Below are 18,247 nucleotides of genomic sequence, written 5' to 3'. Positions count from 1 at the left end.
CACTTGATTTTCACAAACTTCTTTCTGCACTCATTCTGGCCACAGGAAACTTTCTGATAAAATCTTCTGGATATTTCCTTTCTTTCAGCTATTTCCTAAGTACCCAAACCTTGCTAGATATATTAAGTGAAGAACATTGTGTTTGATACCAATATGGATCACTGCCCCAGATAGTACCTACAGCCAACTTCACAGTCTTTTGGGCATCTCCACGTCCGGGTGTAGTTTGCAGGTCACCGGGAACAGTGACCCCGCTTTTTCCCACTCACCCACCGCAGTTGGCAGAGATGCAGTGTAGCCTGGAAATATAAGGAAAAGGGCTGGAGAGAGTTATCTGTGGGGGATGAGAAGAATGTGGGAGGTGGAAGAGTCACTAGGTGGATCCTCATTGGAAAATGGATTGAGGAAAAGGTTGGCTGCAGTGAGCAGTGCTGTGCTGAGTCTTTGTCAGAAGCAAGTGGTGGACTTGCAGTGCCCGTTTGCAGAGACAGTTGTTTGTAAATGTGTATCAGCAACAGCAGATTTTAAAGATTAAAGCTGTCAAGGGAAAACTAATGCTGAGTTTCCAACAGTTTATGGGATTGAATCCTCATCTTCAATGCTACTCAGGATGAACATAGTTCTTGCCTAATTCTTAGAGACTTTCCTGTATGAGTCATTGTTCACAAGAGAATAGCAGCTTTATACACAGATGGTTGCAGAACAGAAACACCATTGAGAGGAAAACACTGAGACATCTATGTCCTGCAGATACAGGCACACACATATATACAGATCAACAACTTTATCCACAGAAAGCAGTCAGTGCTGCTCAGGCAGAATTTCTGCTCTTTCATGACATAAGAAATCCCTGATGGAATTCAAGTAATGAGTAATTCATGCTGAAGAGGGAAACTTAGTGTCAGTGAAATATCAATGTCCAAACTAGCACACCCAGAGGGAGTTTGGCTGGAGGACTGCCTAGCTGGATTGCTCTCCTTAGCTGGCCAGAAGCCCAGTTCTCCATGAGATCAAAAGAAAAGATCAGATGCTCTGGGCCCCAGCAAGCTGTTGTAGATGGTCTGGCAAGTCCAGATCATACCACTAAAACTGATACTAAGCCAGAGAGAAGGAGGTTTGAATGAAAATTTAGGTGCTTTCATCAAAGTCCTCTTGAGATGTTTTCCTGCTTTTCCACTGCCTCTCCATGTTATCTTGGACAAGCCCCTTAAGACCCTTAAAGTAGGTGGTTCATGTAGGTTCATGCCCACATCTCCACATGCAGGTAACTTTCAGTTCAGTGGTTGAGGTTTGGACTTCAGTGCAACTATAACAGTATAAAGGTCACTGTGGGTGGGTTGTGCCTATGATTGTGGGCCAGCACTGACTGCCTCAGATGAAGCAAGTAAGTGACAGGTTCCAAAATACAGTGTCTGCGCTGGAAACCCTTGCTACACAGTTTCATGAAGCCAAAAGTTTGCATGGGCTCCAAAAATAACTGCCCTAAATAACGGAAACAAGCTATTAAACACACGATACCACCTCTAACTGGAGAAGACCTGAGCTCTCATTTGTTGGAAATCAAGAGGATGTTCTACAGAAATATCTCTCTACACCTGTCCTTTTCCCTAGACTTCTGCTATTAGATATTGCTGGAAACAGGATAATAAACCAGTGGTCTGATCCAGAACTATTTGTCTTACATTGTTGTATAACAGAAATTGAGACCCAAAGGGCCACAGCTTGCTTGTTACTGACACTGAAACTATATGATTTATAGATAATGCCTTTCTTCCTTTCAATGGCTTTTCCATTTAGCATGAAATAGTTAAACATTCGATAAATAAAATTGTGTGACCTAGTGTTTATAGAGATGGAAGAAGAGAGGACAAGGCTACAGTAGCTGCTCTAATTAATATAAATGCTTAGGAATCATTGAGCTAGTCTAGAGTCAGGCCTGCCCTCCTCTTTGTGAGCATCCTGACCACTGAAGTGTCCGGGATATGCCCTGCATTTTTAGTTTGCACCAAGAGGAATAGCAGTGAGATGGACTGAGGGAAGCTCTCTCCTGAAATTCTGTAGCCAGCTGATTGGAGCACATTGTTGTGACTTAGGCTTTCCAGAGCCCAGGAAGAGCGACGAACACTGAACTGCTGGAGAAAAAGCATGGCATCATCATTTCAAACATGGGTTTTGTGACAACTGGCTGCTGTTGACACCTAACTCTAAGGCAAACAGCCAGAGTTATAAGTCACATTTATATGACCAAATATGTGCCTGTCATGTAACAGGGTGGGACCTGCCCTGCCTCTCAGTAGGAAATATGTTGACTGGAAGTAGGCTGATGTTATCAGAAGAGCTTGTTATTCTCAGCCTGCTTCCAAGAAAGGAGGTGAATGAAAGCAGTCAGCTCTCCAGGTGAATTATCTTGGCAGGCAAATCCAGTTTAGTCTCAAGTGAATCACCACAAGCTCTTTGTTCATGTAATATCACTGTCCATTTATAGACAGAGACTACATTTGTTTATGTCTGACTCTAAAATAGTAGGTGCATCTCTGGGCACTGTTACGACAAAGATGACTAAACCTGCTCTAGAACATCGTGAAGTTTTACAATGGCCACAGCCAGGCAGGACACTGCACATCTTATTCTCAGATTTGACCTTGTACAAGGGGAGTTCCAAGGTCAGCAGAGCCACAGTAAACACTGCTAAAGGCAGAAATCAAAGGTAAAGCCATTCTGTATCATAAAGTGCATTTTTTAAATTATGTTTGAATCGCATATTTGGTCATATGAACATGACTCATAACTCGGAGTCCTCTCCTTGGAACATTTGAGGTCCTGGATGCCTTATTTTCCAAGTGTGATACTCAAGAATATCTGGCTTAGGAAATCCCAAAACTGCAGTTTAGTGAACAAAGGGAGAGGGTTCAAGGGAAGCACTGCTATGTCTTGTCCTGCTCTTTTACTCCACCCTATGCATTCTCTTTGAGTTGCTGTCAGAAAGAAGACTGTAGGCTAGATGCAATTTTGTTCTGAGATCCTGTTTCTGTTCTTATGTTTTGGCTGTTCAAAGCATTGAGAATGGTCCTTTCCATGAAAAGCTATAGCTTTTAAGCATTTTAACAACTGGAAGTATCTTTTGTGTACAGACTCAGAACATTTCCTCTCCAACAACAGAACTAAATTTCTGCTAGTCATATAGGTCATTTAAAGACCCAGTGCTACATGTCGTTTCTTTTTAATCTCTTTCTTTACCAGTTCTTGGCCTCAGGATATCTCCTGGTGTTGCTGTGTCTTGCAAACAGGTATGGCCGACCAATTATACATGTGAATCTCCAGTCCATCATGACTAAAAAACTCTCCCATGCAACTTTGCCAACCCTTTCTCATATTGAGCTCTGCAGGATCTTTTCAGTGAAGACAGCAGGATTAATTTAGCTCTTTTCCATGGGCTAGACAGATTGTCAGATGTTCCTTTAAAGAAACAAAATGTTGACCACACTGCTTCTACAGCTGTCAGGTGTGAACTTTCTTCTGTTACTCCCAAGATGTTCTTAGGTCCCTCTTCAGGGAATCTGCCCATCTGTATAGGGCTTGTTTTAGTGGTGCCATTTTAAGCTCCAGGTACAATCTGTAAAATCATGGAATAAATTCTCTCTGACTGGATAACCATAACTGAGACTCTCTGCAGTGTTACATGAAGTTGGCTCTTCATCATTCACAGATAGCATTTCAATGACATTAAGGTTTGTTAAAAAGTTAGATGTCTAAGACCGAGGTCTTCACCCTAGACTTGGTGAGACAGGGAGAAAAAGGTCTTTTCAAGGTGAGATTCATCTCACCCCAATACAGAATGTGTTCATGTGACAATAATTTTGGAATTGGTTTCTCATTGCTAAATGGAATACCCTCCTAGAGCAGACAACAGAGTGAGTATGACAGTTGTGACAACTCAGGAAATAAATTCTGAGAGATCTTACAGACAGAGAGATTGTTTGTCAAGACTTGCTGAGTACTGGCCAGAGAACACCTGCATCTGGGCAAGATGCTTTAGCTAAGCTATAAACAGATGATAGAAAACAAGTCTGAGACTGAAAGCTGACCAATTCATTCCAATGCCTGGTACCCTTGAAGCTGCAAATCTGCATGTTTCTGGGATGGCTTCTATATCTCCCAACTAGTGACTCTGGCTCTGATATCTTATGCTTGATAAAAAAGCTTTCTATGCTCAGAAGTAGTTTTCTTTATAGACAGTAAACGTGTCACTTTAACATGCTTCATGATAAAGGCAATACATGATACGGAAGCAAACATAGGTCTAAGCCTTTGTTAAGAGGTGCTCTTTGTGCAAGAAGTAAAGCCATTTTGCAAGTTGAGGAGAAGGATCAGACACATCTCGAGAGAAACTAACCATGTAATTATCTGCATAATGAAATGAGGATTACTGATGGGACCTGTTCAAGAGATATGTACCTCCGGTGACTGAAAGGGATCCTCTGACATGAACGAAGCCCTTCTGTTTACAGGCTGGACATCCATACACAAGCCAAAGTGAAGTTGTAACGAGCTAGAAAGAAAATGCAAAATAAGAACGAAATTATAGTTTACATTTGGGCTTGCCTGTTGAAAAGCTGAAGTTTGTAATTGCTTCAGGAAGTGAACAACCCTAGGATTGAAACCCTGCTAGAGGCTTTCTCATCAAGAAAGTTCATGCAAAGAAGGACAGAAGCCAGAAAAAATGTCAGAAAAGGATATAAAGAGAAAGAAGAACAAGTTGGAAGTATAAAAATAGCAGAGGAAAAAATATCAGAGAATAAACTGAAGAAAAATATTTAAGTATCCTGGCAACATTAAACATAAGAAAAGTAAAATTTAGACTAAAATTCATTGTTGTACATGAAAGTTCTGAACTATTTGGATCTGTGTTCCAATGTAGGCAAAGCTGGTCTGTGTATGCTGAAGAAAAAGATAGGGTTTTTGGTTTGATTTCAGTTCTTGCCATCTATGAATGGTATTGTTAGACAATATTGCTGATAAATGTACCTGGATATGTGCCACGATATCAGGTCTGTTGCTTTTTGCCAAGCAAGGCACAGCTGGTGTGATAATAACACATCATAGTTCAACAGTTATCAGCTTAAACGCTTATCAAAAGGGGATGATTTTAAGCAATTTACCACAAAATCAGAGTCAAAAATAGAACCGTGGAAAGTAGTCCAAAAGTTGGTGAAAGAATCCTAAGAAAACACCCTGAAGAGCTCAGCTCACATTGCTGCTTAGTCTGTCTAAATGAAGGACAGCTACATTGAAAGTCATCTTCTGAAACGTTCAGGAGAAAGGCTACAGCCAGGCTACCTGGTTACTCACTTTAAGGAAAAAGGTATTGCAAATTTGTAAAACTCCAGGAAGGGAGACGGAAAAATCCTCTAATATGTTGTCACATAAATAAAAAGCCTGGGCAGCCCCAGGCCAAGGAGACATATACATGATGGTACATTGTGGGCACAAAAGGTGGTAGTTGCTCTGAACATGCTCCTCACTACCGATTGCGAAGTAAGAACAAATCAAAAGGAGAAATGGGAGGCTCTTCCTCCATGAAAAAAAAGAACGCCTGGCTTGCACATGGTAGGTCATGTGCACACTTAAGTTGAGGGAGTTACAAACAGGGAAGGAGCATCACATGCAGGTTGCAGTTACATGAACAGCTGTATGCCCAGAAGTGCAGCATACAGGCAGGCACTCATATAGCAGAATGGGACACACAACTGACACATGCTCATAAACTGACTGGTGCAAGAGGAATCATGAGCCCAGTGGAGTTAGTGACATACTGGGATATGGAGATAGATTTGTAAGGCACACAGGGGGAATCACACACACTGGCACAGATCTCATGCTCTCCAGAGTAAGCATGAATGAATAGACTGTGGCATATATAGGTGCATGCTATGTCTCAACTCTCCGTGAGTGGGGGATCTCACCAAACTGCTGAGACATGCAGTGTGTGCCTACTGCTGTTGAGACGTATACACCCACTGGGCTGAGTCAAACCACACATCTCATGTTTTGCACACATTATGAGTTTTTGCCACATTCACACACGCTTTGAAATGAATGATGTTTACACACATAGACAAGTGCAGTCTTACACGTGTGCATGTGTATTCTGGAGTCAGTCACATACCCCAATACTGCAGCAGGCCTCTCCTGTGGACCTCAAGGTTCTCAAACACACGCACACTGAGTTCAGTGTTCACACATTTGCACACACCCAAGGGTCTCACAAATACACTGTAAGTAAACATGTGGTTTCCTGCTCACCCACAGACACACAGTGCTGGGAGGCAATCAACAGTGAGCATCAGAGGAGACGTGGACATGTCCGCTGAGCACATCTGGCTCCCATCAGTCAGTGGGGAGAAGGACCCACTCATCTTACTGATGTCTGAATACAGGAGCAGGTTTGTGTCCTCCTTTCCCCTCTCCACTGACTGACTACAAAGGGATGCTGGGTGACAAGCCTGGATACGGCTGTGGGGCACTTGTCAGGCAAATCCAACTCCTTTTGCCTCATCCATTCCACGTGCTTGCTGGAGTGAATCTTGCACACACAGAAGTGAGACTCTTCCTCTCCTCCACATGCCACCTCCACATGCCACCCCTGCTACTGATGGGTACCACATGTGCAGATCACCACGTAGCAGGTGGCACAAACTCGGATGAGACCCTTGTGCATGCCTCTGGTGCAGTGAGTCACACCGGCCTCTGATTGCTACGGGCACTGGGGAGTGAGGCACACACGCAGCCAACATACATTTGTATTTGTATGAGACACACTCACACGCGTGCAGCTGAGTCTCACGTGGTTGTCCCATAAGCACACGTACAGGTCAGTCACCCATTTGGGAGGAGCCATATACATCAACGCATGGGCGTAACACAGCTCAGCCTCGAAGATATGCGCTCACATGCACCCCAGTCATTCACACCCGCAGGTGAGTCTCGCACATGCAGACAGGTATCTCTTGCACAAGCGAACATATGTACACCTTCACACAAGGTTGAGTTTCGTACCAGATTGAATTTTCACACGCAGTTGTGGGAGAGTCTCATAACCACACACATGTGTATCCCATACACAACTGACAAGGCATAGCAGAGAGTCACTCGGGTATGGGTGCCCTGCTGTTCAGGTGCACCCACGCACATGTGGAGGTCTCATGCGCTATGCGAGCGAGTCTCATACGTGCACATCCTCCCACCCACCCACATGCACACACTGAGTGTGCCAGGCAGCCCGCCCTGCAGCAAGTCACACATATGTGCGTGCCGGGGCTTCATACACACGCATCCACACCAGTGCTCGTGCACGTACAGGCAGGTATATATTACATATGTGCAGTGAGTCAGGTGTGCACAGCTGGAGAGAGACACATGCACGTTCGTACACACCCGCGTGCACAAAGACAGGTGTGTGTCACGCGCGCACACACACACGCACGGTGTCTCTCCCGAGCACAGACGCCCTGTCTCTCACACGCACGCGGTCCCGCCGACACGACTGTCACTCACGCGGAACGGGCCGTGCACCCGGGTGGCCTCTGCTCCTCCTCCTCTCCCGTCCCCTCCTCACTTCCTCCCCCTCCCCATCCCGCCTCTCCCCCACCCCGCCCCGAGCCGGCGGTGCCCCGGGACGCCCGGCGCCGGGGCTGCCCCATTCCCGCCGCTGCCGCCGCCCGCCGCGCCCAGGCAGCGGGGCGGAGAGGAGTGGGGCGGGGCGGGCGAGGGGCGCGGCCAGCGCGGGCCCTCCCGCAGCCCTGCGCGCCGCGGGGCGGGCAGCGGCGCCCCGGGCGGGCGCGGAGCGGCGGCCGAGGCCGGGGCGGCTGCGGGTGGGGCGCGGCCGCGTCCCCCGGCGGGATGTCGGGCTCGCGCTGCCAGACGCTGTACCCCTTCTCCGGGGAGCGGCACCGGCAGGGGCTGCGCTTCGCCGCGGGGGAGCTGATCACGGTGCTGCAGGTGCCGGACGGCGGCTGGTGGGAAGGGCAGAAGGAGGACGGGCTGCGCGGCTGGTTCCCGGCGAGCTACGTGCAGCTCCTGGAGGTAGGAGCGGGGCCGGGGACGCGCCGAGCGGGCGGCGGGAGCGGCGCGGGCGGGCCGGGCGGGGGGGAGGCGAGAGCCGCTCGGCGGGCCGGGCCGGGCCGGAGCGGCGGGAGGAGCCGTCCCGGAGCGCCGCGCGCTCGGCCCGCCGGGCACGGCCCGGGGCTGTCCCGCTGGCCGGCAGCCGGGGGTGCCCCAGCCGCCAGCTCTGCTGGCAGGGGGGTGCCCGCAGTGCCGGGGGGCAGCGCGCGGCTGCACCCCGGCAGTGCTGTCGAGGACGCACCTTGGCATCGCTCTGCCTTGTGCCCAGGGCAAGGCAGGTGCCGCAGCCACCCCAGGGCTGGCGTGTGCTGGGCGCCGGTAAGAGTACGCGGCACTCGGCAAAGGGGCCGCCAGCCCAGCCACGCTCCGGCGGCCTTTGGTACCCTCAGTCGTAGCCATGGAGCGGCCGGGCTCAGGCTGCGTGAGGAACTGTGGTCTCCTCTGCACACTCGTATTTTCACAATTGCTAAAAGGCAGCACAAGTCAGTGGCTGAGGTGATACAGCTCCTGTCAGTCGTGCAGGTGGGCCAGAGGCTGGGCAGGTTCCTCTCCCTCCTCTCTCTCCCCCTCTCCTCTCATTTCTTGCTCCTTGCTCCTCTTGCTCTTCCTCTCGTTTCCCTTCACTGAGCATCTCTTGGCTTTATGTTGTGGAAGAGGTAATTCAGATGCGTCCCTTCTGTTGCAAGAGTTTCCCAGCTGGCTGGAGATACCTTGCTGCCGTATGTGTGGCATTGCCCCAGAAAGCCCCAGCAGAGTAAGAGTCAGTGGCCCAGACTCAAAGGTCATGGACTTTCCATCAGGATGCTGAGAAAGCTCTGCTAGCTTCAGTTGTTTTTAGGGCCCTGACAGCTAGGGCAACAGTTATATTCCCACCTCAGGACTGCTTGTGTCTGAACTTATTACTGTTCCTCTTATGCAAACAAGACACAATACGAGTGTAAAATGTATGTCCACAAAGAGTGCATTCACAATCTCTGCATTTCTGAACATGAAATCTGAGACATCTTGTGCACCAAAGCAAGAACCTGCCATGAGCCCATCGACCCCTCCTTTGCTGACCATGCCCTGTTGTCATTTGGCACTTAAACTGGAATGTGGGTATGGAAATGGTCTCCTGAAGCAGTGCCGCTGCAGTGACTGGGCTGAAGTGGTTAGCAGCACAATGTTCCTGGGGTCAGCCTCTGTTTGTCCTCCAGCTTTCTAAGGGAATCAGCCAGCCTGCTTTGCTTATGTGCAAGGCAGACACTACCCACCTCAGGTTTTCCATGCACACCCTCTGGGGAATCCAGCGTGGCAGGAAGCACAGCCCTTAGCAGAACCAGGCACACCAGGTGGATTCAGAGCAATGTACTCTGAGCAAAACGTTCTGTGCAAAAGGACATTTTACCTATAGATCTGGCAGTGCCTTTTGGTTTCTCTAGTCTTAATGAGTTAAAAAAAATCTGTGGTGTTTCCATTGAGTTTCTGTTTCTCATTCTTACCTGGAAAGACAGGAATGTAGAACCAAAATTTCCCCACTCAGTACTACCAGAGTGAGGCTAAGGATTTCTCTGTGCCACTGAAGCACTTGGGATTTTTTTGTTAATTTAAGAATGTGGGACTCCTTTTGTTTGTCAGTTTTGCCACCTACAAGATCATTTACTGAGATACGTGAATGTTTGTGGTTTCACAAATTGCTAAATATTTACACAACTAACCAGGAATTTAGGGATTGTGAAGCAAAATGTGTCATCAGATGAGACAAACTCTGCTTAGCAAAGACAGCAGGAAGTCACTTCTGTGTACACAATAACTTTGATTTCACATCATCTTCCTCTTGGAAACTCCTTTCTTCCTACTTAAGTCTGAGCAAGTTGCACTGCGCTCAAATAGGTGCCTGCAGCACTCCAGGTGTGCCCTTCTGACCCTTGGCTCATGTACCACTGAAAACGTTGCTGCAGACCAATTGACCACGCAGTCCAGCCTCCTTTCTCTTGAGCAAACCTTTGGAACGAAGGTAGGAAAGATGGCAAGTGCCAAGTGATGTTCACTCTGGCATGTCTTCCTTTTCTTCAGAGGTGGTGCCTAATAAGGACTATGAGCTGGATTTAATAAATATGTCAAATGAGAGCTAATTAAACAAATTAACCAAATTTATGGGACCACAGGTACTTGGCACACATTACAGTAGAGTAGATGTATGAGAAGAAGAAAGATCTGTGTGTGTCTCTCTCTCATGGCTTTGTGCAGGTAGCCTTTCCCCTGTGTGCAGGTATGCATCTGGCTTGCTCAGAAACCTCATCTAACTGAAAGACCCCACAATAGAAATGCTCTCCTTCTCTGGTCTCTGATCCAAGTCCCCATCCAACCACACTGACACTGGAACTGATGTCAGGAAGGTGATGACAATGCATAGCCAGATGGGGCCATGAACATGATTCTCCTTTCAGTACCAACTGGCACTTTTGCTAGCTTTGGGTAGCCCTGGCCCTGCAGCTTTTGGTAAGGTTCAGCAGTATGTTCTGAGCTGAACTTAACCACACACTGTTGTTGAAAGAGGATGTTCTTTATTCCCGCCCTCTGTCCTGCTCTCACTTGGCCATGCCCAGTTCACTCCAGTAGGTACCTGTGCTCCTCTCTCTGGAGCCCTGTAAGTCATTGTCCTGAAGGACAACTGGCTGCATTTTCTGCCACAGCAGTGAATGAACACGGCTCACAGCATTGTCCAAGGCATGCCAGCGCTGGCAGGGTTCACCCTGCACAACACATACCCCTTCTCCTCACAACAAAGTCTGTCAGGTGACTGGGTGCTACCAAAAGGAGGTGGCCGCCTTCTGAAGCCTTTGTAACTTTAAGCCTGCCACTGTGTATAGACAGGCAGGCTGGATTTTCTCATTCATCCAACTTCATGTTTACCAACTGAAATCTCCTCTGACAGCATTGCTCTAAAGTCTGCATTAAGTTTTGGTCCTGAGCTGAAAGAAGGAAACGAGCAAGGTATGAAAGACAGCAGCTGAGAGAGGACTCTCTTCAACCCTTGAGCAGCTAGTTTAGCAGCCAGTCTGCAGCGTGCTGGTTCCTGCTGGATGAAAGAGGAGAAATGACTGTTCCTGATGCTGTCTCTGACTTGGGAGGAACCATGCTGCACCAACATCACCTGCGTCTCCTCACAGGCAGCCAGGCTGTGGAGCTGCCAGCAACGATCATCTGCTTGCTGCCACGTGGCTCTAGCTGGCTTATCCAGGAGCTGAGGATGGGGCAGGCTCTTCCCTGTCATGTGTGCTCACACTGAGTGGTAGCTCTTGGCTCTTGCAAAGACAAATAGGTATCCATGTCTGGTAGTTTTAATGGCAAATGTGGAGCTGGAGAAAACCATGAAGTTGGCTTGTGGGAAATGAACTCCAGTGCTGGAGATCAGCATTCCTGAGGGATTGCTGCCTTTGCCTCTGGAGTTATCTTGCTAGCAGCAATGCGTTTTCAACTCATTCATCACAGATCAAGGAAAGGACTAGAGCTGTAGTAAATGTGGAGCAAGAGAGACACAGGGAAGTAAAGAGGTAGAGATGTTTGGCACCCTTTGGTTTCTGCGCCTGTGGTTGCTGCAGTCCCACAGTGGTGGGTTAGAAGAAAACAATGATGACTGGAGGCTCCTGCTCATGGCAATGATGGAAATAATGAGAGCTGGAGGAGGACTGGAGTAGTGTGTGGTAGGGATAAGCCAGAAACAAGATGTTTCTGTGAGCTCTGGAAAGGATACTCTTGTCATAGAGCAAAAGAGGTAGCATAAACCAAAAGACTACCAAAAGCAGAGATCAAAGTGAGCAAAGGAGGATATTAGCTCTGTGGGGTTCCAGATAGGTTTCCGGAGGTCTGGCTGGTTAGTTAAGAAGGCTGCTGCAGTCTTGTTCACAGAATCGCTGAGTTGTAATGGACCTCTGGACATCAGCTAGTCCACATTCACTGATCATGTCTGGTCAGGTTTTGAGTATGTGCAATGATGGAGACTCTACAGCCTTTCTAGGCAATCTGTTCCAGTGTTTGACTACCCTCACAGTTTTTTGTTGTTTCAAAGGGATTTCCTGTGCTTTAATTGTGCCTATTGCATTTCATCCTTTCACTGGATATCACCGAGAACAGCCTGTCTCTGCTTTTTTTACTGTCCCCCCCCGCCCCAGGTTTTTATACACATTGATAACACCCCTCTCAAACCTTCTTGTCTTGATCCTAAACAGTCCCAGTTCTTTCAGCCTTTCCTTGTATGACAGATGCTCCAATCCCTTAATCATCATTGTGGCCCTTCGCTGGACTCTCTCCAGTATGTCCTTGTCTTCCTTGTGCTGGGAAACCAAGTGCTGTTTCTTATATTGTTGTGCTCTTGGAGATAGTAGATTAACGGAGAAACAGCCCCCAACCAATATTTCGTGAACATAAGAATCCATTGACACCAGAGGAATCCAACAGAGTCCTGCTAAATTCATATGATTTTGCTTTGACTGAGCTTCATCTGTGAGCAAGCAACATTCTTCTGCAATCTCAAGGTCTTGGGCAAGGAGGGATGTTGTACCTTGTGATCCATATCCCATTGAGTCGATACACCACCAGCTTCAACCTTCATCTCTCCTTTGGTAATTTATAGCTATGTCAGCCATGAGACCTTAAAGTCGGGGACTAGCAGCTGCATCTTCTGACCATTTCCTCCTCATGCATACTTTCATACTTTGGCCTGACCTTTTGGCCATTTGAGCAGAGCCATGCAGGCATCCGCTGCACCAGACTGTTGCGGTCCCAGGTTAAGCAATTGTCCTTCCCAGCCTGGTGCAAAGAGGAATCTGTGCAGATACAGGCGATGAGCAGTCCTTCAAGCCAGCACTGCCACAGTGAACACAGGTATAGAGCAGGTAGAGCAGGTGGAATGTGGTGTGTGATACAGTGAGGGGTTTCTTAACAAGTGAAGACAACAAAGTGTTTCCTACCCAGAGGCTGACTGCCTCCTCACCTGACCTCCATCAGAAATGCTTGGGATGATGGTGTTTGTAGAAAGATCTGTACAGCTCCACACCTGAGAAGAACCTAGGACAGGTCTCAGGTGTGTCCCAGTTTGCCACAAGCTTTATTGGTGCAGGGCAGCATAGATGTGAAGGGGGTGAGGTGGTGTTAGACCAGGAGGTGCTTTGCACTGGACCTTCTGGGGAAACACTGGCTGTTGCATCTGCCTTTTCTAGAGAAATGATTTTCAGAGGGGTGGGGAGATGTGTCATTCAGTAACATTTGCAAGCGGTTTATTTTAAAATCTATTTTGGGCATTGCTTTTTGTATTGGAGGTTAGCGAGAAATCACTTATATAAGTGGCAGCAGTAGCAACATATGCAAATTTGCTGAAAATTGTCAGCACTTTTTATAGCTTCAGTCATCCCACAGATGTAAGTCTCTGTATGAAGCACAGTGTGTGCTTCCAGCATGGATGGAGGTGGCTCTGGAATCTGACTGAATGAGCTGGGCTGAGTAGGACTGAGAGCTGCCACTGATCTTGTCTTCACTTTCACAGTTCGATTTATCAGAACCATGCAGCACTTTGGAAGGAAAGAATCACACGCGTCTCCCTTGATGCATGGTGTACATGCAGGCATCAGACAATATTATACATTACTTTCACTGCTGTGTAGTATTTGGGGGGGTAATTAATCTCACCTAACCCAACTTTGACATCTGCCACACAGATATTGAAACGTGCAAACAGTTGAGCCTGGAGGTTGTGGAACATTCAGCTGCAGGAGGTGTGGCGTGACACAAGCTGCTTTATTCTTTGTGTTCAGGTAGTCATAGAGAAAAAAGATGAAAGGAATTCATAGAAACGATAATGCCTCTAATTTATATTTTAGTAGCAGAGAATGTGTAGAGAATTTCTGTGCCAAGCTGTGTCTTGTCGTATGCTGATGTGATCCAAAGAGACAGTGTGCTTAAGGAGAAACTAGAACCTGCCAGCTGATTAGCAAGGAGAATTCCATTTCATGATGAAATTAAACTTCCGAATATTTATGTGAAACAGTGTCGTGATGAACCCCCTATTTTTAGAGAGAACAAACTTGTGGTTTAAATTTCTCTTTCTTCACATTAGTGATGGAGCTTATTTTGACCTAGAAAAACCCCAAAACATTTTGACAGAAAATATCCAGCCAGTCCTAGAAATGAGCATTTCTGTAGCCAGTGCTACGACGTGACAGCTGTGCTGTGTGCTGCCACAGTGAGAGCTGGCATGAGCAGCTGCTGGAGCTGCTCTTTGCTATCATGGGAGCTATATAATGTGTACGATACACTTGGAAGAGAGGAGATGTTGGTACCTATTGCAACAGAACTTTTCCTAAGGTTGTGTATGGAAAGTATCTGGCTGGCTGTGAGTCCCCGAGGCCTGGGCTCTGCGTATGTGGCATTGGTACCTCCTGCATGCAGCAATGGTGCTTTGCTTTCTTAGCAGGTTCTTCTACATCCTTGGAGTTTGTTACCTCACAGTCTCTTGTTCTTCCATCCCCCCACTCAAAAATCAGCTCAACATAAAATTTCACAGGGAGCAACAAGGACTGAGAGGATGTGTGATGATCTTGGGTACAAATGCAGCTGTCACCACTGCTATTTTCTAGGGATACTCTGTGGAACAAGGAATGCTCCCAATATGCAGTCGTGTGAGATGGGAGAGGAATTTGGTCTTTAATCCAGTGTGATAGGTTGTGGGTGCTGAACCTTTCTATGGTTTTTAAGCACAGGAGGGATGTGAGGGAGTTTTTAGGGAGTGAGCATGGTGTTGTGCTCAGGAAACCTGTATGGTGTTTATCTTATGATGTTACAAGCTTAGCAGTTAAGCTGCTTGGCTGAGCAACTACCGGGCTGGAACTGGTGCTCTGGTCTCCTGCCCGCCCTGCCCAGGGGCATCGTGGCACGGCCTGGAGCATTCTGGCTGTTCCGCTCTCGCTGAGAGGTAGAGCCAGGGAGGAGCAGCAACTGTGGCCAACGAGGGGACGGCATCTCCTCCAGGCGCAGAAGGATGATTTTGATCCTCCAGGTGCAGGGGTGACTCCCTGTGGGGATGACCAAGGAAAGCAAAGGGGGAGATTTGCAAGGCTGTAGATGGAGGCTTCTGTGGGTGTTGTCTCAGGGGCAAAGGCAGAGTTTTCAAAATTCAGGTCTCGCAGCTGCTGAGGCTGGTCTGCTTTGCATAATTCAACAGCAAACCTTTGTCCAAAGTGGGACATTTGTGAGACAGGAGTGATGATGAGAATTGTGTGGTATTGTTTCGCGGTTTAGTTTCAAAGTGTCATTTTTTGTATCTGTGACTTTCTGTGACTGTATCTTTTCAGACTTGAAATTTCTGGTCATCTGACCATTGACATCTCTGGAAAATAGGGATTAAATTAAATAATCTATTTTCTCTTATTAAAAGGGTGAGGAAATTATGTTTTTCTGCCAGAAGACCACTTTTCAATCAAGGTTCCTGAGGGATTTTAAAGCCCTGTGAGAATGTGGAGATGTGATATGACAGTTCACAATTCCTTGCTCATAAGAGTGCCGTCTATCATGCATCTGGTGATAATAGTCCTGGACTGTTGAAGTTATAGATAGAATTTAAAAATGGAATAGTACCATAAATACCCAAAATTTGTGAAAGGAAGGGTCTTACTGATGGGTGTGGCATTTTTTGTGAGCTCTTCTGTCCTCTGCACAAGTTGGGGTGTTGCAGAAGCTGGGCTCATGGATGCTGCACTTGTAGCAGGTGAGAACAGTCACAGGTGGCCTTGCAGAAATTGCACAGGACAGAATTTGTAAAGTTTTTCTTTATCCTTACCTAAAAGATGAAAACATGTCATGAGAGGATTAATCTGGAAGGATGTCTTTCTGCCCATGGATTACGATGAGAGTCTAAAACCAGTCTCACTGCAGATGACTGCCTTATAGATGTTAAAGATTAAATGAATTGCCATGCAACTGCATGTTAAGGGTGGATATACAGCGAAGGTGAAAAATGTGGATCATTTAAAGACCCACTTTGAAAGTCACTTAGTTCTCTAAAGAATTCCCCGTCATTCTGTGCTCTGAATGGGGCATGCATCCTGTAGACACACACAGGAGTGATTTCTGCAGTGATAGGCATGGGGTACTCCAAATAGCCTCACTTTCCAACTTGGGTGTAAAATGCACCTTCAATGTCTTGAGTGTTGCACTGCAAACAAGGCGTGCTGAATGTATTACGTGGTACTTTATACCAAATGCAGTTTAAAAAGACACAGAAGGAATAATGAGAAGATGCCAGATATTCGCTATTTTCTAAAAAACTGCTTTATTTTGGTGTGCAAAATGGAAAATTTAGCTCTGAAACCAAGACCAGAGGATTCTGGAAGATTTGGTGGGGTTTGGTTTTCTCTACTTATTTCACTTTTACCTGTGATAATAAATGACCAGATAGAATTAACTGGTCATTTAAATAACCAGATTAAACCTCTGTTTTGCTCTCCATGATTCCCTATCTTCATGATTGCTTATGCCCCATGGAGCACATTATTATCAATAATGCACCCTGGTTCTGCATTACCAGAGTCTTAAATGTCTGACTATGTACTCAGGACTTGTTTTCATTATTTCACTGGCTGCTGACACCAAGTGCAATTGCAAAGATAGGACATTCTTCTATTTTGGAGAAGTTCCACAAAAGTAGGAGCAAGTATGTGGTGCTGCAACATTGCAGATAGTATCTGTCTGGAAATATTTGGGACTGTTGCAGTTGTTTTCACTGTGGCCACACTACAGCTCAGGGCAACAAAGATGCTATTTCTTGTGTTTCATGTGTGCATCCTGTTCACACCATCGGCAGAACGTGGGGAGCCAGCCTGCTGAGCGTGACAGGCAGGCAGCACTGCTAACTTGTGTCTTGGTATATTTGACATAAGGCACCAATATTTCTGTCTTTGGTTTCTGACACTTCCAGGGAGCACTTGTTCTGTGCAGCTTTTTCAGAATCCAGCACTTACGGGATGTACCTCGCTTGCTATGCACACATGACAGATTTACTGGAAGCCTCCCAAAAGCTTGGGCTGTGTTGCAGTGGCTGCTCCCTGCCATGCACATTTCCAGTAACGGTGCACAGCTCTGCATTTGCAGACAGAGAAGGAGAACCTGGGGAAATCTGAAAGAAGCATAATGGACTTAATGGCCCCCACTCTGTGCTTTGCACACTGTCATCAGTTTCCATCAGTTTAAAATGTCATTGGCCGTATTTAATTACATGTCACATACCCTTTTATTGGTATGATCCACTTAGAGTACAGAACAGCATAAAATCAAGGCCAACAGTTTGTTCAGCTGCTGTTTTTCAAGAACAGGGTGCTTCAACAAGTGTTTGTCTTGAAAAATATAAGTATGCTTTAGTGTAGTGGAATTTTTTATGTCATGCCACTGTGTAAAACATTACCTATTAAGAGGAGCTCATGTGAAGGGTTGGTATTTGGCAGGAAACCTGGGCTATCAGCTCTACAGATTTGCAGGCAGACAGGCTGAGCCTACGCAGCATGGGGGTTAGGCACGGGAGAGGGCCCGGCCAGCAAGAGCCCCTTGCATACCTGCCATACCAGCAAAAGTGCACTTTAGGCTGGTAAAACTTGCTTTGGTAGAGGGGGAGGGCAGGCTGTACTCCATGGGCTATAGACTTGCTGGCAACACAGCCTGCCATGGTACCTTCTCTGTACACGCAGCGGTGGCCATCCTGGGAAGCACTCCTTTCACACGTGTATGTAATAGCAGAGAAAGTTTTTCCTCATACTAGTAATCCAGTTTTCCACATTATGCTATCAAAATAGCTTTTGTATTAGCCTAGTACATTTGTTGTTTGCTTTTTTGCTAGCAAATTCCAGAAGGGGGATGCCATGGGTTACTCAGGAGCTACCACTCTGCATTTTGTTGAAGAACAGATCTATCTAGTAGTGGAACAGGCCAGTGTCTTTCAACATACACCTTTTTCAGCATTTGTGAGCAGTCCCCCCAGTACTCCTCCCAACCAGTTGTTGGTATGGGCCACTTGGGATTGAATTTAGGCTGACTCACAAGTGACTTTGGTCACTGATCTTTGAACTCCTAGATGGATGCAGACTCAAAATTCAAAAATCTT

At 46.8% G+C, this 18,247-nt stretch overlaps 1 protein-coding gene across 2 annotated transcripts in view; it reads left to right on the top strand.

The window, feature by feature from the left end:
* Positions 1 to 7,899: 7,899 nt before the first annotated feature.
* The window catches only part of GAS7 (growth arrest specific 7), a gene marked incomplete at both ends in the record, with an annotated part of 101,985 nt that continues 91,637 nt past the window's right edge, over positions 7,900 to 18,247 (top strand). For both annotated transcript variants that reach the window (XM_082008352.1, XM_082008351.1), the window contains one exon: positions 7,900 to 8,082. In XM_082008352.1, the coding sequence (XP_081864478.1) occupies positions 7,900 to 8,082 (183 nt within the window). The remainder of the gene's footprint in view (positions 8,083 to 18,247) is intronic.

Source organism: Phaethon aethereus, assembly GCF_964289735.1.
Source record: "Phaethon aethereus genome assembly, chromosome: 18".
NCBI lineage: Eukaryota > Metazoa > Chordata > Aves > Phaethontiformes > Phaethontidae > Phaethon > Phaethon aethereus.
Note: the sequence above shows the minus strand (reverse complement) of the source record. Positions and strands in the feature narration are given on the sequence as shown.